This window comes from Alternaria conjuncta, assembly GCF_024043145.1.
Source record: "Alternaria conjuncta strain BMP 0040 chromosome Unknown scaffold_31, whole genome shotgun sequence".
In the NCBI taxonomy this organism is placed as follows: domain Eukaryota; kingdom Fungi; phylum Ascomycota; class Dothideomycetes; order Pleosporales; family Pleosporaceae; genus Alternaria; species Alternaria conjuncta.
The window spans coordinates 174,008-195,825 of record NW_026250120.1 but is presented as its reverse complement, the minus strand read 5'-3'; the positions used below and the strand labels follow the sequence as shown (position 1 = coordinate 195,825).

The following is a 21,818-nucleotide window of genomic DNA, read 5'->3' as shown; positions in this document are numbered from 1 at the left end:
TCTCCTATGAACGTAAGGCCGGTTACACAATTTGCCATCGCAGCAAGTCGGTTTGCGATATCCTTTGCACCCAGGCTGAGGGAAAACAGAAGAATAAAGTGGGAGTGTACTGCGCGAAGACCATCTTGCAGGCTCTGGCGTACATGAGATCAGCCTTGGGCAGTGTTGTGTAGAGCGCCTTACGCAGATCAGTCTTGAACGAGGTGGTCAAAAAGCAGTATGACGGTTAACACGGGATAGAGAGCTCAATCGGCCTATAGCAATGGGGTTGCCTATCGACACGGCCCTACGTGGCTGTCTCAGCCTTGTGCTAAAGTCGAAAGCCTGTCAGCATGCGAACGCCACAGACGTTGATCTATCCAACCATCTGCTGAGATTTTCAATGTATTGGTGATGTACGAAGGAGCCAGTTTCTTTTGACGCCCATGCCCCAGGCCAAATATGGTGTAGCCCTGGGCGTCAATAATAACGAACTTCTTCGTATTGTTGGTTTCTCCTGTCGGCAAACCCTAGAACGTGTCTCCTGCGCATCTGCACCGTCTACACAAGACCCCAACCCAAAAGCGCCGCAACTCCCAGAACCACACCTACACCTACACCTACGCCTGCTCTAGAGCCCGCAGACGGCCCAGTACTAGAAGGCAAGGCCGTGTCCGTCCCAGTCCTCGAGCCATCGGTCGTAGATGTCGAGGTCGCGTCAGCCACCGAGGATCTCGCGAGTGACGTAGAAGGCGCTAGTGACGAAAGCGGTGGCGATGATGGGGCGACGTCGTCAACATTTGTACAGCTACAATTGGGTCGACACACCACCACCATACCAGGATCGTCGCAACAACTGTTCGTCGTGTTAACGCATTTTCGACTTGGGAAGCCTGCGAATAGATGCTGCTCAGGTGGCTTTCGATTTGACCCAGGTATGTATTTGAATGGCAGGTCTTACAAAGCAGTATTCCCCTGCGCAAGAGGATACTCAGGATCCCATGCCACCGGACAGTTGGTGTAGCAGTTGTAGGAGTAAGACGGGTAGTTTGTTTGTAGACCGAGACGAGCGTCTAGACCGTAGCACTGGGCCGAGTTAAAGGGATCGGAGCAGAGAGCGTAGGCACAGGTTCCCTGGACGTTGTCGCAGTTCGATTGGCCTTGTCGTGCTAGGCTGAGACCGCTTGTACAGTTCGCCATTGGAGGTATGTCGAGTTGTGGTGCCTTGTTTGTGTGCACAGGACTGATTGTTTCTAGGAAGTCTACAGACAAATTAGAATGATGGAGATGTGCTTCATGCGTGGGGAGGCGAGGAGGTGGAAGAGTAGGCAAAGGTATAGGAAGATGACAGAAGGACGTGAGAGTTAATTGCTCGAATAACCGCTGGCGGGCTTTAAGTATTGTTCCAAGGGAGTGCGTTTGTTTTCACGCGGCGCATAGTGGCGTACATGAGTTCAACCTTGAGAATTATAGTGTAGAGCGCCTTACGCATATTGCTCTTGAACAAGGACGTCGCAAAGCAGCGTGACGGTGAACTCGGCATAGAGATGCCGGATCGGAGCTCAGTCGGCCTATAGCAAGACGATGATCTACCGTCATAGCCGTGTGTGTGTGGTTGGCCTGATACCACTGTCAGTAGTTTACTCAAGGCCGAGTTTAAATGTCAGCAGGCCAGTGCCACAGACCGTAATCTATCCAACCATCCCTGGAAAGATCTGATGTATTTGGGCTATATCGCTGGTGTTCATCGAGAACATCCTCAGCCCCATGAGCTAATGGCGTATCTAATCGGGTGGTACGGCGGTTGCCGCACTCACCCCGCTCAAGAATAGGATATGATGACGGTTTTCGTTGTACAGAGTGTTGTTGAAACGCTTTTTACCGAGTATACTGTGTGATCAGTCTAGTCTCTGTTTGGACGGTGCTTAAGTAACAGCTCTTTCAGGTTGTTCTCAAATTATGACCCACGTCCCTATTCACTCCTACATTGTTCACGCAGCAGTACACAATCAAGGCATAAGATGTAAATTGACTATAGACATGCAAGACAGCAACTCACAATGCATAAAACTCCATTTGCTCGTCTGACGACCATGCTGGGGGAACTGGGCTCTCGTTGGATATTCGTAGCGGTTGGCGGAGTTCGTTCCATGCAAAGGAGCTTATCCGTGAGTGCAGCACAGCACGACCGTCTGAATGCAAAGAAAGACAAGAAACAGATCTGATCCATCGCTCCGTGTTCGCCGTGACACACATCCTACAGTGAGACCGCTGTCGTTGATCGTAGTGCAACTCGTAGCCATTCTCCTCCGTCCCCCAATGGCTGTGCAACCTCCCCCGTCCGCGCTATTATTAATGTACTGGTTCGTGGTATCTCGTGGGTGTGGTTTAGTTCTTTTGCGTGGCAACGACTGTGTGTGTGTTAGCCATAGGAAGCTTGTAGTTGTCTACGAGGGACGGCTTACCAGAAGGAACGATAATGACGATGAGCAGGATGATGATGCCCACAATGAGGCACATGCGCATCTTCATGTCCTTCCACCACATCTGCTTGCGCACACGGTTGGCGCCCCTTCGGAAGCCCTGGGCGGACACGGCGAGGTTATCGGTCTTGTCCTGTAGCGAGTCTAGACGGGCTCCTCGCTCTGAGACCTTGTTGATGTTGTCCCGCATGATGCCAACGGTGCTGTCGATTTCCTGGGATACGAGTCAGCACGAGGTCACAGATGTTTAAAGCTTCTTTGAACCGCTCCTTCGCGCATGCATGTATGTCTGCACATGCGCGCAAAGCCAGTGGGAAGGTGCAACGAGGGTGCGAAGCAGTCTGGTCACTATCGCATCGCTGACGCAAGCTCTCTGCCGGCCACTGCGGCTCGACCATAGGTGCCTTGCGAGGATGCGACAAACGACACAGCGCTCGACCCGCACGCAGAAGAAAAAGAACAACATACCGCTTGGAGCGCAGCTGTGCGGTGGTTGCCATTTTGGCCCTGTCCGCCCTGCTGGCCACCGGCGCCGCCGCTGGGGATGTAGGGATCATACGGGGGCTCTTCGCGGCTCGACATGGTTGGAGATGAAGTGTGCTGGAGATTCCGGGTAGCGTGCGACTGGCGTAGGCTTCAAAGGGTGGTGGTGATGGATAGGTGTGGGTGGTGAGGTGGTGTCTGGAGGATGGAGATGGTGGTGTGGTTGCCCAGAGGAAGACCAAGAGTCCGCTCAGCCCGGATGGCGAACGAGCGCAATGTGTCAGCTCCGTTTGAGCAGTGAGGCTGATGTTTGCGTGAAACCTGGCGCAACAACACGGAATTTTAATCTGTGAATGCCAATATGTCTGCGCAGTGTGCACAGTCGAGTCAACAGCGAATTTGATGTTCCAACGGTTATGACGGTATTCTATTCAAGTTGATGCGATCGCTGCCGTGCCTGCTTCCGGCCCCCATCTGGATCTGGGCGGCCCAGCCTGCGCCACGGCACGTGATGAACACCAGCCTCGCGATTACGACACTCTGGCTATGAGGCAACAGGTGCTGCACGATCCGCCATCGGTCCGTCTACACGCTCGAAAATCTTCACAGATAAATTCCGCCTCTCCTCAGCCCGTCGACGATGGTCTTTGAAAGTAAAGACGGGTTCGTCGTCTCAGCCTCGCTGTTACGAGGCCAATCTTACTGCTTACCAGACTTCCGTCCGCAGCTGCGGCGTGGCAACACGGCAATACGACCTGCGACGAGAACAAAGACGGACCGGATTTTGACAAGACAATTACACTAAACGTAGTGTGTAGTTGGCGCTTCGTCATCACTGTCGTCGCCGCCCAGCCAGATGCCCGCATCGCCGCGTCTCTGCGCAGCAAACAGAAGCGACAGGCGTCTTCGTCAACGAGACACATTATGCAGCAGAAGCATCGTGCATTGTCGTCAATAGAGTGTGCCTGCATCGCTAGCCTATCAGGGCGAGAGGCATCCCCAGGCCTCACGCAGGCCAGGCGCCGTTTGTACCTGGCAAGTGGGTCTGATCGCCGCCAAGACGCGTGTCCAATGTCTTGAGTCTCGGTGTCTGCTACCCATTCGCCGCTCAGGAGTTCGCGCAACGCTTGCTCCACCGCCAGCTTCCTGTTTCCCGTTCCCTTCTCTTCGAACACACTCGCTGCACCGCTTCCTAATCGATACACACCTCTAATCCCGTGTCGACCGCCGTGCCGTACGCGCCCCTGATCCCCGTCGCTCCTTTCATACCACCCGTCAATCAACCCGACACTCTCTACGATACCCCACGTCAGAGCCAAGCCGCCTGCTGGCCTGAAAGCTTGATCATTTCAACACTACTCCCTTCGCGACACTGCGCAGTGTGTCTCCAAGCCTGGCGCTGGACCCTGGCTGCAACTGCCGACTAGACCCGACCCAACATGAAGCTCACCTCTGCCCTCGGCGCCCTTGGCGCCTCGAACCTGTTGTTCGCAAGTGTGGGCGCGGTCGACCTGGATATTAGCTCCCCAGGTGCGACTTCCTCAAGTCCGACGCCAGCAAGCATACCCACTGACATGTACAGACTCCATCAAGCAGACCGCCAAGTCACTCTCCGCGAACTTGCGCAAGTACTACACCGGTGACAACCCAGGCGACACACCAGGCAATCTTCCAGATCCATACTACTGGTGGGAATGTGGTGCCATGTTCAATGCCTTCGTTGACTACTGGTACTACACGGGTGATGACCAGTATAACAAAATCACCACCCAGGCTCTCGAAGCCCAGATCGGAGTGAACGCCAACTACATGCCTGATAACCAGACCAAGACGCTCGGAAACGATGACCAAGCTTTCTGGGGCATGGCCGCCATGACGGCTGCAGAGAACAAGTTTCCTGATCTTCCCGATGGCAAGCCTTCTTGGCTGTCTCTTGCACAGGCCGTCTTCAACACCCAATACAAGCGCTGGGACATGTCGACTTGCGGTGGTGGTTTGAGGTGGCAGATCTTCAGCTTCAACCAAGGTTACAACTACAAGAACACCATTTCGAACGGTTGTTTCTTCAACATCGCCTCGCGACTTTACAAATACCTCGGTAACCAAACCTACGCTGACTGGGCTGAGAAGGCTTGGGAGTGGGAACTTTCGGTGGGACTTATGAGCCCGGACTACCACTACTACGACGGAACCGACGACACGCAGAACTGCTCAACCATCAACCATATTCAATGGACGTACAATGCTGGCATTCACATGGCCGGTGCTGCCGCCATGTGGAACGTGTCGCAGGACGAAAAATGGAAGACGCGTGTCCAGGGTGTCATTGACGGAATCGATGTTTTCTTCAAGGACAAGGTCATGTCTGAAGTCGCCTGCGAGAACAACGGCAAGTGTGACGTAGATCAGCGTTCCTTCAAGGCCTATCTCGCACGTTCCATGGCATACACAGCCAGTGTCGCTCCTTGGTCCCGCGAACAGATTGACCCTTACCTCCAGGCATCCGCCCAGGCCGCGGCGAAGCAGTGCAACGGAGGTGATCAACAGACTTCATGTGGGCTCAAGTGGACCACAAATGGAGTGAACGACGGCAGCTTCGGTGTTGGTGAGCAGATGGCGGCCATGGAAGTCGTACAGGCGCTGCTCTACCCGTCTACCAGCGGTCCTGCGACTGCAGAGAAGGGCGGTATCTCCAAGAGCAACCCCGACGCTGGCAACGATGATAAGAGTGACGATCCTATCAAGTTTGATGTCGTGACCACTGGCGACAAGGCTGGTGCTAGCATCCTCACCATCCTCGTGTTGGTTTCCATTGTCGTCGGCGCCTGGTGGATGGTGTCGTAGATGTTATACCCGTCTTCATTTTGTATATCAGAGCGCACTTGGTACTATACTAGATCTTTCTGTTGTTCTTCATCGTCATTTTCCTTGGGCGCGATCAGGTTGCGGGCGCGTGTCGTACTATAGCCAATATTGACGTAATTTACATCAAAACTGCAAAGCACGTGTACTCTAACTCGTGAATCCAAGTAGCATTCTGGCAGTTCGTACTTCCCTAAGCAACCCAAGGTTCACTTGGTGAGAGAACCTTGGAACCAGCCACGGCTCGGCTAATACCACGCTAGTGGCCCGTGCGTACGAAAGCTGCGCCCGACTCCTCTTTCCTTCTTCGCCGCGACAAAGATCTCTGCACACGACACACACCACCCGCGCACTCGACTCAACGGCGCCCTACTCGCTTTCTTGTCGCTCATCAAAACTGCTGTCCCAATTCATCCTTGAAACTAACCACCTGGTCGCGCGCATTTCCGATGGCCGCTCCCCCCGATCTCAACGCCATCCTGGCGGCGCTCGGTATGTCGCTCACACTCTCACCACGCCCACGACGTTTGTACTGACTGCCCTTGTAGCTGCTGGACGTCCCTCGACTACCCCATCGCAGACGCCCCAGCAGCCTCCCCAGGCGCAACATCCCCCTCCCCAAGGCCTTCCCCCAGGCTTCCCAGGCGCAATGCCCACTGCCACCCCGCCCGCCATGCCCGGATACAACTTCCCTCCTCCCACACACTCTGGCAGTCTTGATCTCAGCGCTATCAAGCCCGTAAGCTCCGGCTCAGTCAGCATCCAGGATGCGCTGGCCAAGGCGCGCGGCTTTGCGGCTCAGAAGGGCCTTGCACACGAAGCGCGTCCAGGTATACCTGAGTCTTGGTCTGGTTATGGTGTCCCAGCGCAAACTTACACAGCTCCAGCTTATCAAGAAGACCCGCGACTAAGCGGACGCCAGCCCTACCGACGTTCTCGGTCGCGCTCGCGGTCCCCAGCGCGCCGAGAACCCGTGCGTGAAAGCTACAACCCATACCGCGATGAGCGTCGTGATGAGCGCCGAGGTGGCTATGGACGTGAACGTGATCGCTCTCCTCCTAGGCGTGACACCTTCTCTCCTTCGCAGCAGTACGGGCAGGCACGTTCGCCCCCTGCTAATGACAACTCTGAGGTGATTCTCATTGACTCTTCGTTGGTTGGCCTTGTCATTGGACGTCAAGGTGAGAGTCTCCGCCGCATTGAACAAGAATCTCAAACCCGCATTCAATTCATCAACGGCCCCGAGGCTGGACCTCAGCGCGAGTGTCGTATAACCGGTAGCCCGGGTGCTCGTATCAGTGCTAAGCGCGAGATCAACCGCATCATCGAAGAAAATGGCGGCAATCCTGCTCGTGAGACTGGCCGCAATGCCCGACCCGCCGCTAAAATGGTTGGCCAGCAACAGCCCGCTCTTCGTGAGGGTGAACAGTCGTCGCAAATTATGGTGCCTGATCGTACTGTTGGTCTCATCATCGGCCGTGGCGGTGAGACTATCCGTGATCTGCAAGAGCGCAGTGGCTGCCACGTCAACATTGTCGGTGAAAACAAGAGCGTGAATGGTCTGCGACCTGTGAACCTCATCGGAAGTCCCACTGCTGCCGCACATGCCAAGGAGCTCATCATGGAGATTGTCGACAGTGACACTAAGCAAATGGAAGGTGGCGGTGCCGCCGCGCCGCCGCAGCAAGCATTCACCAGGCGTGATAACTTTGATCCCTACGGTGGAGCTGCTGCTGGAGGCGCTGGAGCTGGCAAGATCAATGATAGCATTCATGTTCCCTCTGATGCTGTTGGCATGATTATTGGCAAAGGTAACATCGCTTTGCACATGTTGTGGTTGTCTTATTAACGATTTATAGGTGGTGAAACTATCAAGTCCATGCAATCAGAGACTGGTTGCAAGATCAACGTATCGCAAGCTTCTGGCGCAGACATTGAGCGCGAGATTGGTCTTGTTGGAACCCGTCAAGCCATTGACGATGCTAAGCGAGCTATCTGGGAAAAGGTCGACCAAGTGGTAAGTTTGTTTGCTGTATGACGTACTACACGGATGCTAATATCATGTAGCGAGAGAAGAACAACTCACGACGACGTGACAACGGAAACAACGACAATGGATACTCACACCAGCAGACACCCTCATATGGACAGCCCGCCGCGGCCGCGCAGCCTCCTCAAGCAGCTGCACCCGATGCAGGTGGTGCTGCTTCTGCTGACCCATACGCCGTCTACGGCGGCTACCAAAACTACCTTGCAATGTGGTATGCGTCCATCGCCCAGCAACAACAGGGCGGTCAAGGAGCCCAAGGCCCTCCCGGCGCATAAGCGTCGCTTAGTTGCCGTGACCGATGCACATTTTGCTGAACCTTCGCCGAATGCTGCCCTGTTTGCATGACCCGAATGCTTGGAACTTTGCTGCTGCGCCTGGCATGATATCCACCCGATGACCCTGGACTATCTTCGAAATCTTCTTTCTTGACTTGCGCGTAGCCGGACTCGCCTTGTTGCTTGCATTACTATGCGCTGAGTGCTCCTCCGTCGAGAAAGCTTCTGGAGCTTGGGGCTGTTCAACGACATGGCCACGACTCCACTCTTGTCATCGCTGTCGCCTGCATTGTGTGAGCTGATCCTCGCTTTCGACTATGCTCTTTTCAAGGATGAACTTCCTGCATACTCTCACGTCCGCGCAACAAAGTCGACAACTGATTGTTCACTTTACGCTTGCCATCTCTTGATCGATAAGCCATGACTCGGTCTGTTCGAGCTATCAGGCCAGATTTCGCCCGTCTTTTGTTTGCATGTCTATCATGGTCTTGTAATCGGCATAGACCCCGTCATCGATCGACATTGTCTGCGCGGACTCAATACCACCAAAAAAGCGTCATTTTGTTCTTCATGCATATATTTTCGCGCACATATACAAATCTGGACCTCCACCTGCCTTGGTTGGCACTGAAGTTTGGGTTTCAATAGTCGCGTTAATGAACGTTGCAACTTTGAGATCATCGTTTGTATAGTAGTTTATTTTCGGATCATGGCTTTTAGATGCTGTGGCTCAATCTCAAAATTTAATTCCGTCACACATGTTCCTTGGTGCCTGTGATATCTTTGAGTGTTGTGCATGAGTGGGACTTATACCGGTGCAGTGCAGTCAGGCACACTATGCATTTGAGAAGACGCTGACAGGGCAGGTAGAAGAACTGAAGCATGACGAGGCCGTGCTGCTAGCTGGATCGCAAACCGCGCAAGCGCTTCTGACATGAACAGTGACGGACTGATGATGTAGCGATGCAACGGCACACGATCCGAGCATGGAGTGTCGTCATTGGATATTCTTCATCATGACTCTTCGCATAGACGCGGCTACAGTGAACATGACCGAACACGACTAGCAACGGAGTTGAATATTGACAAGACACGGCTTTCCGGGCGTAACGCTGACCCTGAGCAGCGAATGAGCTGCGTACGACAGTCGATTTTCGACCTAAAATTGCATGTCAAGCTAAGCAGTTGAGTGAGCCATCGAAAATCTCGTACATGCGACTTTTGTGAGTAGCAGGATAATCCTCAGTAAGCAGGCTACTTCGCATAACCCGGGAATCAAGTTACCCTTCCGTGCAAAAGCTGCTGCAGGACATGAGCAACCTCAAAGCAATGTGTCTTTGGAATCTACACAGCAGCACACACCATGACCTACCAGACGACTACCTAGGTAGAAACCGTACATCAGCAAAACAATGTCTGAATATTAGAGCCATGCGTAAGCAACCGCTATAACCCAATCCTCTTTTCACACGTCATCTGGGCACTTAGATATCCCACCTGAGCAAGTCGGCGAACTACCTACCACCACACCCTCTCATAACTAGACGGCACACGGTGGACTACGGATGAGAATCGCAACCTTAGCCAACAGCCAACGGGGCAAGACGCCGCGAGTCTATTCTATGAACTCGCCCGTCGTTTATCCCGCCCAACGCTTGAGTTATTTCCCAGCCACTCACACACCAGTAACTACCTATGCAACATGCGTATCGCACCTACTACATCTAAACCAGCCATTCACAGCCCATGTATTTAAATGCCTCCCGTGAAGCGTATGTGTCTAGAAATCAGAGTTTGGGTACAACAACGCCAAAGCGCGAGTGCCCCTCGGGATTGGCGCTACTAAGCGGCCATTTGCTGCTTTCATTGATCTGCTGTGGCGTTGGGCCGGGCATGCGCGTCATCATTCTTCCCGTCCGGGTAGTGTGATTGCTCGAGTGGGGTTGGGCCTCACCGGTTTGGGGGCCTGGGGGAGAGTTTGAGAGGGGAGGTTTGCATTGCATGATGGTGCACATGGTATGTGAGAAACTGTGGGGGATGTGAGGCATAGGTATTTCAAACATGATTAACTTATATAATTTGATGGTCAGTTGATGGATGGTGGTTCGTCTCGATACGGATTTAGATATTATTGTGGTGGCGTTAGCTTATTGAAATGACAACGGTCGCTAGTTCTTGTCATATTAGAAGTATGGCCTTGCCACTGAATGAGAGTCTATCTGGGCAGATAGAATGACGGATGATGATGTTGGCACCTCATGGCAGACCAACACCAAGTGTCGCAATCATGCGTAAGACTCTTAGCACATAGGTTCTCGTGACATGCCGTTATTGTTGGTGACGACAAGAATCTCACGAGCTATATTGCGGGACATGATGTCTGTAAGAACGAATGATGACGCATCACTGTCCCGTGACGAAGTGTAACAAATGGGAAGCTTCACAAGCAACAACGGCACGAATAAGCGAAGAGTACTGAAAATGCATTTGAAATCACGCGAGGCTTTAAGCAAGGAGCACACGCGAAGTATCATACAGAAACGGGGTGGGGGAATCGACAGAGCCTGAGCAAAAGCGCGATACATCAAGCTCGCTCACTGCTCACAATGGTAGGACCATCATCGTCTCTACGGCGAGAGTTGCGATCAGGACCCTGGCCACGACCTCCTCCTCCTCTCCCCCGCCAAGGCATGCCTCCGCCTCCGCCTCCACCACCTCGTTTCGACCTCCCGTCTTGTCCACCGCCACCACGTCCGCGGCCAACCTGGAATTGTATCCTAGTGAGCGGCTGTTCGACCCAGTCAACGCCCTTCAGACCCAAGTTCTGCTTCTCCCAATCACTGAGCTTCCAGGCTTGGTAGAGACCCATCAGTCGTTGTTGATCTATTTCTTCCTTTCCGGGACCGACCGTTCGTGTCAACTTGATACCTCGTAGTTCCGGTACCCATGCTTTGATGTATTCGCCGTGCTTGTCGTAGTCGAGTGCTTGTTTGACGGGGTTGAAGACGCGGCCTTGCCGTGGGTCGTTGCCGACACCAGCGACGTATTGCCAATTGCCCCAGTTACTAGCGGGGTCGTAGTCCACGAGGAAGCATTCGTACCACTCGGCTCCGACTCTCCAATCTATGTTCAGGTGTGACGACAGGAAAGAGGCGACGTTTTGCCGCGCGCGGTTCGACGTGTACCCGGTGACGAAGAGTTCGCGGTTTGACGCGTCGATGAGACCGACTCCAGTGCGTCCAGAACGGAACCGTTGGAAAGATTCAAGCGTCTTGGCTGGATCGTCCCCAGCACCACCAGACTTGTCTAGTCGTTTCCACTTCTTTGTTTGTGACTCTCCCTTGTTGCCTTTGGTACCGCGATCTTGGATGCCGTATAGACTGAACATCTTATGTCCAAACTTTCTCATGCAAAGTCGCATGTAGTCTCTCCATAACAGCTCGAAACGTACAGCTGCTGTTCCGGCATTCTCACCCTTTCCGTAGCCAGCTATCTTTTCGCCGGGGCCACGCCCTTCCTCAAAATCGAGCATCGCCCAATGGACCTGCCTAGCGGTGATGTGACCTTGAGCAAGGTAGGCTGAGAGCTTAGTGCTGAAATCGAGACCAAGCATGCCGTTTCTTGTCTCCTTGTACGAGCTCATAGCCCCAGAGCTGATGAGATGGTTTATGCGATTTAGACCAGCAGTTTCTCCTCCCGAGAAAGGATGCGCTGACTGAGCATCGGTGGGCCATTGTGGTGGCCAGGTCAGGGTATATGTTTTGTCGTGCTCAAGTGGAGACATCAACACTTTCTTCAGCTTTTCCAAAGTCGAAGGTATGGTAAATGGTTGTTTTTGGGGTGGTATGCTCGGCGGTAGCGGTGGAAGTTGAGACGGCGTAGTTAGAGTTTGGCGAGGTCGGTCGCGCAGTGGTTCGAGTCCTTTCCGGAATGAGGTATATACATTTGGTAGGTCGGAGATCTTGTCGTAGGGTAAATCGCGACTGTTGCGCGTTAGCATACTCTCCCAGACGCAGAGACAGACGTTTCAGGCAAGACTTACTCGTCTATGTAGTACTTCTCGTCGGCCCAGGCCTTGAAATCAACTCCATGCTCTTCTGCGAGTTTCTTTACGCTGTCCACCTCCTTCTTCTCTTCTGTGTTGTCGTCGGCGGTCATCCAGATGCCGCTAATCTTGCCCTCGTGCTCGCCTTTGGCATACCAGTCGAGTATGTCGGAAACCACCTCAGGCGTTCTGCCCACGCGCATCTCCAATCCAGAGCCGCAGTTCAGCCCCGCAATCTTTTCCTTGAGATCCCACACGCCATCCGCTATGAATTGTACGCGATGGGGTCCTGTCCGCCATACTTTGGCCACCTCACTGCGCGCCTCGGGATACGGGCTTTTGTCGGTTGGGGAGGAGAGGAAGCCGGACACTTCGATTTGGTTGGCGGGAAAAACGTATACGGGTAAGAGGTGCGTAAAGTTTGCGCCGCCGTGTTCCGAGGTCAACGAGTCATCGCGGTGCCGTCTGTCACCATTTGGAGAGTTTCTCGCAGAAGTTGGGCGCGCGGCGTGGAGGGATGCGGCATGGAAGGCAGGATTGTCTGAAAGGCGGACGTCGCGACTGAGTACATAGAGCAAGATGCGAGGAATGCGGCTGGACATAATCGGAGGCTCGTCGTCGGCAGCACTAAAATTGCGAGTGCAACAATCGGAACAAACAAATAAATCGCAGGTGTTGCACGGCGGCCAGGAGCAACTACGTCGTAACATCAAGGTCACGATTCATAGAAGACCTGGTAGTGGAGAGTCGGGAGCATTGCGGTGCCGCAGGCGAAAGAGAAGCTTCAGGGCCTGTGGGACGTCATGACCCTATGAAGGCGACAATGGGGCTCTCACCGAAATTTCTAGGGCACGAGGCCGCTGGACACTAAAAGGTGCCCTAAATGTCATCTGTCAGCCATATCAGGTATTCTCCACCGGAAGGGGTACAGATGGTCGAAACTGAGGAGATCCGGTTCAAGATTGGTGATGCTTGCTGCAGCATCGCCAACCAGGATTATGACGTGAGGGACGGCCTAGCGCGCCGCCACAATTCGCTATGGCCGCTGCAGGGACGCAAAACGAGCGACTTGGGGACGGGCCGAGCGTTCGTAGGGAGCGTAAAGCTGGCGATGGTCGTGCTGTCATGGAAGTACGGAGCGATCGCGAGACGTGCATTGCATGCGCCATGCCGCGACTGGCTAGCGACCAGCTGAGTTCTAGACGGTTCGGCGCCCAAAGCAGCCGCGCAGGGACCGCTAATCGTTCATCTTAGCAGCGTTGATCGTGCAGCTTGATCTCGATATTCGTCGATTCGGAGCGGAAATCGTGTGCCAGGTACCGCAAGGGGCACGTGGCTGCGACCCGGCTCGAAGTATGACATGACACCTGGCATGCTCCGCTCCCAGCCTGTCCGATGTCTCGCCGACTCGCAGACCATGGCCAAAGACTGTTTAATGCAGTGCCACCTCGCTTGCCCTCTACACTGTATTATGCACCCCATCACCAAGTGCTGGTAGTGATGAGCCTGCAGCATGTGTATGCCGCCGTTGCATTCGTGGTCCAATAGCTGCGAGTTTCGGATAGAGTGGTCGACTGAGCAGGGTATCACAGACGTGTGCGTCGATGGAAGGGGACAGTCTTGCTGGTGATCGTGGTTGAGCCATGTGTTGGGCATGGGCCGCGCCATCTCGTAGGAGAACCGCGATAGCTGGAGCCGCAGGAACCTTGGAATACAAGCGCGCCAAGTCTCTAGGGAACCAGTCTTCCAAAGCCAACTTGATTTGCCATGAAACGCCTAGATAAACCATCTTAATGAAGATACATGGTCAAAGCTACGAGAACGGCCAGTTCAACGGTTCACAACTTCACTCCTTCACCCCATGGCTCCAGATTAGGCCTAGCGCGACTGTCAACCACTCCTTCTTTCCAAGGTTATCGCATCCCAAAACTGTAAACTGCAGACAGCCGAGCTCGAACATGCTGTATCTCCACCATCCTGCCCATTAATCTAAACAAGGTCTTACACCACACTGGAAATCAAACCTACACCAAGGCAATCGACGCATGCCTAGTAAAAATGCCTCATACAAGGCACAAGGTGAAGCGTTCATCATTGCGGGCACCAATAGTTGCGACAGCCGTAGCAGTGCCACATAGTGATTGACGACGGGGAAGCATCGTTCCCCCACGTACGCAAGAGGAACTGCGCCACTGCGGGATCAACAGGCATCAGAAAGTTCAAGTCCAAGTTGAACCAACACAGACACTGCTCGTATGACTACCAGTTACGATAGGCCTACACAGAGCATGCGCAGTTAGTACTTGTTCAATATTTTGAGAACAAGCCTGATCACTTGGGTCAGCCGCTGTCTATCTTGCAATCTGTGTTCAGTAACATATGTTCAGTCTACCAGGACGTGTGTTGTTGCTAGATGCGAGGTTGTCAATCTTCAGTCAAGATATCTCTGGGTACGGCAAATGATTATGAGCCTACGTCAACGCTATTGAGAGACAGACTGCTCGTACCAACATCACGTTTGCCAGTTGATCTAGTTAGAGAAGACAAGGTTCCAGCAAACGACATCAAAGTAACGAAAAGATGCTTATTACACCAAACATGGCTAATCATGCCTGACAATCTCATCAATACATATCCATTACTCCACCACAGACATTCGACTGATCCTCTCCAACAGCCACAAACGCCTCACAAGCCCCCCTCCCACCATGGCCTGATCATCGCCCCATCTCTCCCCCACGCCACCCGCATGCGCCCACGTCCGCCACATCTCCGATCGCGAGATCCATCTAACAAACCGTCCGATACACGCCGTCCGAGCTCGGCCTCTGCGCCTTGTGCTTATGCTCCTTCCTCAATCCCTTATTAGCATGCGTCTTCTCGATACTCGGGCTGGCGCCAGGCTGGAATGCTGCAAGATCAACCGCATCCGTCTTCATCAGCATCTCGGTGACGCCACAGATATCCGTAACGAGTCTGTCGATCATGTCAAGTGACAGACTCTCTCTGACGACTACTCGCAGGATCTCGGTCTTGTCTTCGCCGGGCGGGAGCGGGTAGTTGGGGATGATGTATTGCTTGGCGCGGAGCAGGTTGCTGACGGCTTCTTGCTTGACGTGGGGGAAGTCTTTGTGGAACTCGTCGGTGAGCGTGAAGGCTACGACGGGGAGACCGGCGTTGTAGTCTGCGCTTGTGTCGCCTTCGTCGAATTGCTTCTTGCCCGCCTCGTACTTGAAGTCGCCCTTCTTGCGGTGGATGTCGCTGACGCAACGGTACCAGCCCGTGTGCTCGAGCGCCCTGCTCAGTAGCCGTGCGTTGGCCAACATGTTTTCCATAATGGCGCGGTAGCCAGAGAATCCCAGATGGATCAAGTTGTAGTACTGTGCGATGATCTGGGCTCCTGGACGGGAGAAGTTCAGAGTGTATGACTCCTCCGTTCCACCCAAGTAGTGGAGCTCGAAGATCAGGTGCTTGGGAAGGTAGCTTTCGTCTCGCCAGATAATCCAGCCAACGCCAGCATAGACGAGACCGAACTTGTGTCCACTGGTGTTGATGGATTTGACTCGCGGCAGCTCGAAGTTCCACTTCTTGCCGGCCTTTGCGTGGGTGAAGGGGGCAATAAAGCCACCAGATGCTGCATCCACATGGATGGGAATGTCGTTACCAGTCTCCTTCTCGAAAGCGTCCAGGATATCGGAGATCTCTTCGACAGGCTCGTAATGTCCGGTATATGTGGAACCGAGGATAACAAACACACCGATAGTGTTCTCGTCAATGTTCTCTTTCACCAGCTTGGGATCCAAACGGTAAGACGATTCCTCGCTTACGGGCAGGATGCGTGATTCAACCTCGAAGTACCTTGCAAACTTCTCTAGCGCGACTTGTGCGTTTGCGCCCATGATGATGTTGGGGTTTGAAGTGTCCTTGCCCTCTGCCCTCCTCTTCTCTTGCCAGCGACGCTTCATTGCAAGTCCACCCAAATGGATAGCCTCACTCGAACCAGTAGTCGCTGATCCGATGGCCTTCTCGCCCTTCTGTGCTCCCCACATATTAGCAATGATGGAAACACACCGTGCGTGCATATCCATCATTGCGGGGTACTCGTCAGCGTCTGACATGTTCTTCGACAAGTTTTCGATCATGAGCTGCTCGGCTTCCTTCTCCATGTAGGTTCCGACGAAAGACGCCAAGTTCAAACTTGGGCGTCCATCCAAATCAAGCTCATCCTTGAGCAATTGATGGACAACATCCGCTGGAGCACCATCATGGGGAATCTTGAATTTCGATAGCTCGGTACCAGCGGCGTAGCGACTCGAGTATGGTGTAATGTGTGATGTCGCCCGGCTCGAAGCTTTGTGGCCTCCAGCCTTGTGCATGGGGTGGTCCTTCAGAGTCTCGAGGAGCTCATCGGTGTCAACGTGTCTAGCGAGTCCGGCCATGGTGATGAATGTTCGAAGAAGGTGTTTATGTTAGTACAGGTTTGGATTGGAACAAGTTTCGTATGTATCGGGCAGAGAATTTCAGTCTTATACGAGTGTTTGCTGGTACACGTAGACAGCGTACATGCGCATGACGACACATTACGTCCGTTGTCGCTCGCAGACACACCGGCAATGCAGCAAAAACTCGAACATGCAGCCCAGGCAGAACCCAGTCTGAAAAGCTTGACATTTGCTTGGTAAAAAGCTTGTTTCTGGCAGTGAAAAGGCCCCGTTGAAGACATGGCAGCCAATGAAGGATGCATTTCCGCGGCCCACTGCGGGTGTTGGCTATGTGCTCAACCGGAGAACCGGCAAACAAAGTAACAGCATACGCGTCGGCGTCTGGTACTGGCTGATCTAGCCTCGTACCTTGCAGAGAAAGCGCAGAGCGAAAATAACGCATGGTGACGAACCGGCGTTGTAGCATTAGCCGGAAGCAAGTAGCCCTGGTGTGTTTGTGCTATTGATGGGTCGATGACGAAACCGCTCCGGTGTATGGTTTCGCCGACAGCGCGTCATCACGTGATGATCTAGACACCCCCAAGCATCCCATGCGTATCGGATGTTGGAGTTTCCCAGCGGAAGTGTATACACATCCGCTAGAGCATCCCAAAGATCAGATCTCAGATCGCAGACTTACCCGGTCGAAGGCTACGAAACACTCAAAGTTTCGGGTGGTGAGATGGATCGGTGATCATGACGTAGTCACGTCGTCGCCATCCAGCACATCCGCCTCCGCCGTGGAAACGCGGGGAAGATCGACTGACGCGTCCTTGACAGCCTGGTACGTACAGCACGCGGCCGCGAGGCCTCGACGGTGCGTTGGAAGCATACCTTGAGGCCGGTGTTTGTACCTGTGTATACGAGTGAATACGAAAGCGAAACTATCCAACCATTGCTGCAGCATCTTCCTCTACTCCAACCGGCACAATTCTGGTTCGTTGGATTCGTCCGCCTTGTAGTCCGACACCCAAACAAGCGGGTCACTTACCGACGCTCCGCCCCCCAATAACGTCGCCACGCAGTGGTGTTGTAATCGACTCCGTCTTACTCTTTAGCTTCGCTGCCTAGCTACATCTTACCTGTGTTCCTCTACCACTTTTCCCCAATTCCCCGATTCCCCATCAATCACTAGGTCACCATGCGGTTCTCACGCGTTGTACCAGTCTTGCCTCTGGCGACTGCATTTGTCATTACCGAACCGGAAGTCTTCTCCAACATCAACATTGAGAAGTCTGGAAAGCAGCTCGTCGATGGCGCTCACAATGTTTTTGACAACGCCCAGAGCGTGCTTGACGATGCGTTCAGCAAGGTCAAGGACGGTGCCAAGGATGTTTACAGCAAGATCCATCATGCTGGCGCTGACGTTGAGTCGTGGTTAGAGGGAAACCAATTCGACGACAGTGTCGTTGACTTTGAGGACCCTCATCACGGCCACGATGGACCGCCACACCACGGCAACCCTCACCACCCTCCACACGACCAGAAGCCGAACCGCACAGTCTACGAGCTCATCAACGAGAGCAAATACACTACAAAGCTCGCAAAGTGGATCAACGAGTTCGACGACATCGTCGAGGCGCTCAACAGCACCAAGGCAAACTACACCGTTTTCGCCCCCACAGACGAGGCCTTTGAGAAGATCCCCGAGCACCACCACAAGCCCTCTAAGGAGATTCTGAAGGACATCCTCCTGTACCACGTTACCGACGACTTGTACCCTGCAGGCCGCGTACTCAAGACCTACACGATCCCAACCCTCTACCAGCCCTCGAAGCTTCTTGGCCACTCCCAGCGCCTAACCGTGCGCGTCACACTCAAGGGCCCCGCAATCAACTTCTACAGCCGCCTCGTAGCCGTCAACATCTTCGGCACCAACGGCGTCGTCCACGGCGTCGACTCCATCCTCGTGCCTCCCCCCAACGTCGCCTCCATCATCGACCTGCTCCCCGGCGAGTTCAGCACGCTCGAGCTGGGTCTAGGAAAGACCGGTCTGTTCGACAAGATGAACAGCACAGAATACGAGCACAACGGCGGAACTTTCTTCGCCCCCAACAACTTTGCGTTCCAGAAACTTGGTGCGCGCGCCAATGCTTTCTTGTTCTCAAAGTACGGCGAGAAGTACCTCAAGGCGTTGCTGAAGTACCACATTGTTGTTGATGAGACGCTTTACTCGGATGCGTTCTACGATGGACGTAAGAAGGATGACAAGGATTCTGTACAGGAGCGTCCGGGAGGCTACCACTACGACATGCCTACTGCTCTTTGCGGCAAGAACCTCGCTGTTGATGTCGGTCGTTACGGACCTTTTGTGGAGATTAGGATCAATGGCTTCTCGCGCGTCACTGTCCATGACGGTGTTGCTAGCGATGGCGTCATTCAGGTCGTCTCCAACGTCTTGATTCCTCCTAAGACCGCTGGTGGCGAGCAGGTCTTCTGGAAGGGTGAGGAGCTTGACGTCGAGGACCTCAAGGAGCGCCTTCAGCCTCTTGTTGAAAACATGGAGTTGTAGACGATGGCTTGTAGGAGCACTGAGTTTGTTTGTTCTTGCAGCGCGACGATCTTTACGACATATTCCTTGTATAATAGCCTTGTCTTCCAGCGGAGCAGGTACTTCACACTAGCACGTGTATGATTTGAGTAGCAAATGAACGATTTGATATAGACATCGCAATCATTACCTGCTGCATACGGTGATGCTGTGAGATCTCATTCTATTGTAGACCCAAAGACGCAGTGTCTATACCAAACACAAAAGCAAACTGGAGCGCCGTATAGAGCAGGAACCCTTCCTATTAATCGGCTTCTACGAGAAATCCTCACCACCCTCTTCAATCGTGTTCTTGACCCGCAACAGAAGCGTGGTCTTCCACTTGTCGAGCTTGCTCAGCTGATCGAATTGGAACAACTATCACGCGTCAACATAATGCATACTTGGAAAGCGTAACTCCGGGGAAAACATACCTTATCGGCAAACATCTCCTGGTCGCCTTCCTGCACCGCACCTGCCAAGTCAACCAGCAGCGCGTGCTCCCTCTGTTGCTGGAAGCTTGGATCCAGCTCTCTGTACCTGTCAAGCGCAGTGTTGACACCGACCTGGTCGCCTGTGCATAGCTGGCAGATACCAGCTTTGAGAAGGTACTCTTTGACGGACCAGCGCATGAGATTGTTGGAGATCGAGGTCTTGGCGACCTTTTCGTAAAGCTCGATGGCTTTGTAGTAGTCCTTGCCTTCTAGGGCGACGAGATCTGCGGTCTTGAGCCAAAGCTTGTTGGCGAGTGCCTGTAGGGGTTGGTTAGTTTTTGCCAAAAGGTTGGGTGTTGGGTGATTTACTTCAGCGTTGTCCTAGAGATAGGTTAGCATGTGGTCCAGAGTATTTTAGGATGCAGTACTTACGCTCTCGTACCAACCAGCCGCTTCCTCGTAGGCGGCTCCGGCTCGGGCGTTGTCACCAAGCTCAACTTCGTAGAGCTCGGCAAGGTTCTGCTTGTGAGTGGCTGCACGGCGGAAGTTGCCTTTGGCGCAGTAATGCGCAATGGCTTTGTCTAAACACCTCGCTGCGGCTTCTGGGTCATCTTTGCGGTAGGCCTCTGATGTCGTGTTAGTCGAAACCGAATCCAACGTGAGAGTAGAAGCATACTAAAGGCGTCTGTGAGCGTGTTTGCTTCGTCATCAGGCTCGTTCAGGTGCTGACGTTGTACTGATGCTGCCTTTTCGAAAGCCTCGCCTGCCTCCTTGCCTGAATGTTGTTAACCTTCAAGACCGTGTTGTGTTGCAGGATGCATCTGCCCATACCCATCTTTTGCATGCGGAACGCATTTGCTGCAGCGATAAACTGCTCTGCGGCTGCCTCATCTATCACGTGCGTCAGCCAAAAAGAGCACATATGCCGCGGTCTGTAGCATACACTTGTCTGCCTTATTACTGAAGAAACTGAAGCCACCGCCTGCCTTCTGTAATGATGTTTCTGCCTGTCCACCTCGATATCAGTTATCTGCTGTGTGGCTGAGTCGTGAGTGTAGGCCCCACCTGTCGCAGCAGCGCTCGTGGATCGCCGGCCATGTTCGCTGTATCTTCTAGAGTCGGTGGTATACGAGGAGAAGAGGGGATGAATAGAGTAAGTGACTGTGCAGGCAGACGTTATGTTGAAACTTTGGTCGAGACAGGTGGCTGCACTCGCTGTCTCAATGCGATGACGACCCACGTTGGTCCATGCGAGGGCTGTGACCTCGGCGGCGGCGTTACTGCATCCGCACTAGTGTTTGCAACCGCCTCGAGCTTCACGACTTTACATTCACAGCAGCGTCGCTCGGGTCTCGCGATAGAAGAGAATCATCGCCGTTATATCGATGCGCTGAAGTATCACACGGTCTACAACGAAAATCTCGTTCCGTCCCAACAAACGTCCTACCCCGCTTCGCGCATCACATTCATCATGGCGGCACGTCGCGCGTTTGCGTTCACGAAGTTTTGCACGCCTCCACGATACCTGCAAATACGCTCATACACGCCCTCACGTGTACGATTATACGAGGATCCGGGGAATAAGGAAAAGCCGGCACAGAAGAAGATAGGCATCCATCCCGACGAACTCGAAGAGCTTTTAGCAGAGCCCACCTGGTCCGTCGAGTCCCTCCTACCACCGCAGACACGCGCTCCCGACGCCCCTCAGATTACCTCTCAACAACTACACCATCTGCTACGCCTATCAGCCCTCCCGCCACCCGAAACGGCCGAGCAAGAACAGAAGATGCTAGATACACTAGCAGCGCAATTACACTTTGTGGGCAAGATACAGGAAGTGGATACAACGGGTGTGAAGCCGTTACGGGCTATACGGGATGAGACGATGGCTGCAGAAGAAGAGCAGACAATCACGTTGGAGACGCTGAGGGATGCTTTGGATAAAGAGAAGGTTATAGGACAGCATCACAAGCGGCTACAACGCGATACTACGCCTGTGGATGCGAAGGATGTTGAGGACTGGGATGTTCTGGGCTCGGCAGAACGCAAATCTGGCAAATACTTCGTGGTAGAAAGCGAACGGCCGCAGGAATAGCCTTCCCGTCCTAGGCCACTTCAGACGTGTAGGTCAGGTGCAATCAGTTTAGGGTAGCATTGTCCCGGCTACGGAAAGGATACGCTTAGAGTCGAATCACG

The 21,818-nt window shown here is 53.5% G+C and overlaps 8 protein-coding genes across 8 annotated transcripts; 4 read left to right on the top strand and 4 right to left on the bottom strand.

The window, feature by feature from the left end:
- Positions 1–2,367: 2,367 nt before the first annotated feature.
- Positions 2,368–3,044, bottom strand: SYB1 (SNAP receptor, synaptobrevin; the record flags this gene model as incomplete). Its single annotated transcript, XM_051475405.1, has 3 exons — positions 2,368–2,390; positions 2,445–2,676; positions 2,931–3,044. The coding sequence occupies 3 exons, from the start codon at positions 3,042–3,044 to the stop codon at positions 2,368–2,370; spliced, it is 369 nt and encodes a 122-aa protein (XP_051320852.1).
- A 1,340-nt stretch (positions 3,045–4,384) lies between these two features.
- On the top strand, positions 4,385–5,789 carry J4E85_011201 (uncharacterized protein; the record flags this gene model as incomplete). Its single annotated transcript, XM_051475404.1, has 2 exons — positions 4,385–4,475; positions 4,528–5,789. 2 exons carry the CDS (start codon positions 4,385–4,387, stop codon positions 5,787–5,789), a joined length of 1,353 nt encoding a protein of 450 aa, XP_051320851.1.
- Positions 5,790–6,256: 467 nt separating this feature from the next.
- On the top strand, positions 6,257–8,132 carry J4E85_011200 (uncharacterized protein; the record flags this gene model as incomplete). The annotated part of the gene is made up of 4 exons (XM_051475403.1): positions 6,257–6,299; positions 6,356–7,618; positions 7,667–7,824; positions 7,875–8,132. The coding sequence occupies 4 exons, from the start codon at positions 6,257–6,259 to the stop codon at positions 8,130–8,132; spliced, it is 1,722 nt and encodes a 573-aa protein (XP_051320850.1).
- A 2,584-nt stretch (positions 8,133–10,716) lies between these two features.
- J4E85_011199 (uncharacterized protein) lies at positions 10,717–12,779 on the bottom strand (the record flags this gene model as incomplete). Its single annotated transcript, XM_051475402.1, has 2 exons — positions 10,717–12,115; positions 12,175–12,779. 2 exons carry the CDS (start codon positions 12,777–12,779, stop codon positions 10,717–10,719), a joined length of 2,004 nt encoding a protein of 667 aa, XP_051320849.1.
- A 2,187-nt stretch (positions 12,780–14,966) lies between these two features.
- Positions 14,967–16,616, bottom strand: J4E85_011198 (uncharacterized protein; the record flags this gene model as incomplete). Its single annotated transcript, XM_051475401.1, has 1 exon — positions 14,967–16,616. One exon carries the CDS (start codon positions 16,614–16,616, stop codon positions 14,967–14,969), a length of 1,650 nt encoding a protein of 549 aa, XP_051320848.1.
- A 1,183-nt stretch (positions 16,617–17,799) lies between these two features.
- On the top strand, positions 17,800–19,170 carry J4E85_011197 (uncharacterized protein; the record flags this gene model as incomplete). The annotated part of the gene is made up of 1 exon (XM_051475400.1): positions 17,800–19,170. One exon carries the CDS (start codon positions 17,800–17,802, stop codon positions 19,168–19,170), a length of 1,371 nt encoding a protein of 456 aa, XP_051320847.1.
- A 294-nt stretch (positions 19,171–19,464) lies between these two features.
- Positions 19,465–20,720, bottom strand: J4E85_011196 (uncharacterized protein; the record flags this gene model as incomplete). Its single annotated transcript, XM_051475399.1, has 8 exons — positions 19,465–19,566; positions 19,623–19,940; positions 19,992–20,003; positions 20,055–20,248; positions 20,299–20,397; positions 20,454–20,513; positions 20,566–20,629; positions 20,688–20,720. The coding sequence occupies 8 exons, from the start codon at positions 20,718–20,720 to the stop codon at positions 19,465–19,467; spliced, it is 882 nt and encodes a 293-aa protein (XP_051320846.1).
- Positions 20,721–21,093: 373 nt separating this feature from the next.
- On the top strand, positions 21,094–21,717 carry J4E85_011195 (uncharacterized protein; the record flags this gene model as incomplete). Its single annotated transcript, XM_051475398.1, has 1 exon — positions 21,094–21,717. One exon carries the CDS (start codon positions 21,094–21,096, stop codon positions 21,715–21,717), a length of 624 nt encoding a protein of 207 aa, XP_051320845.1.
- Positions 21,718–21,818: the final 101 nt, after the last annotated feature.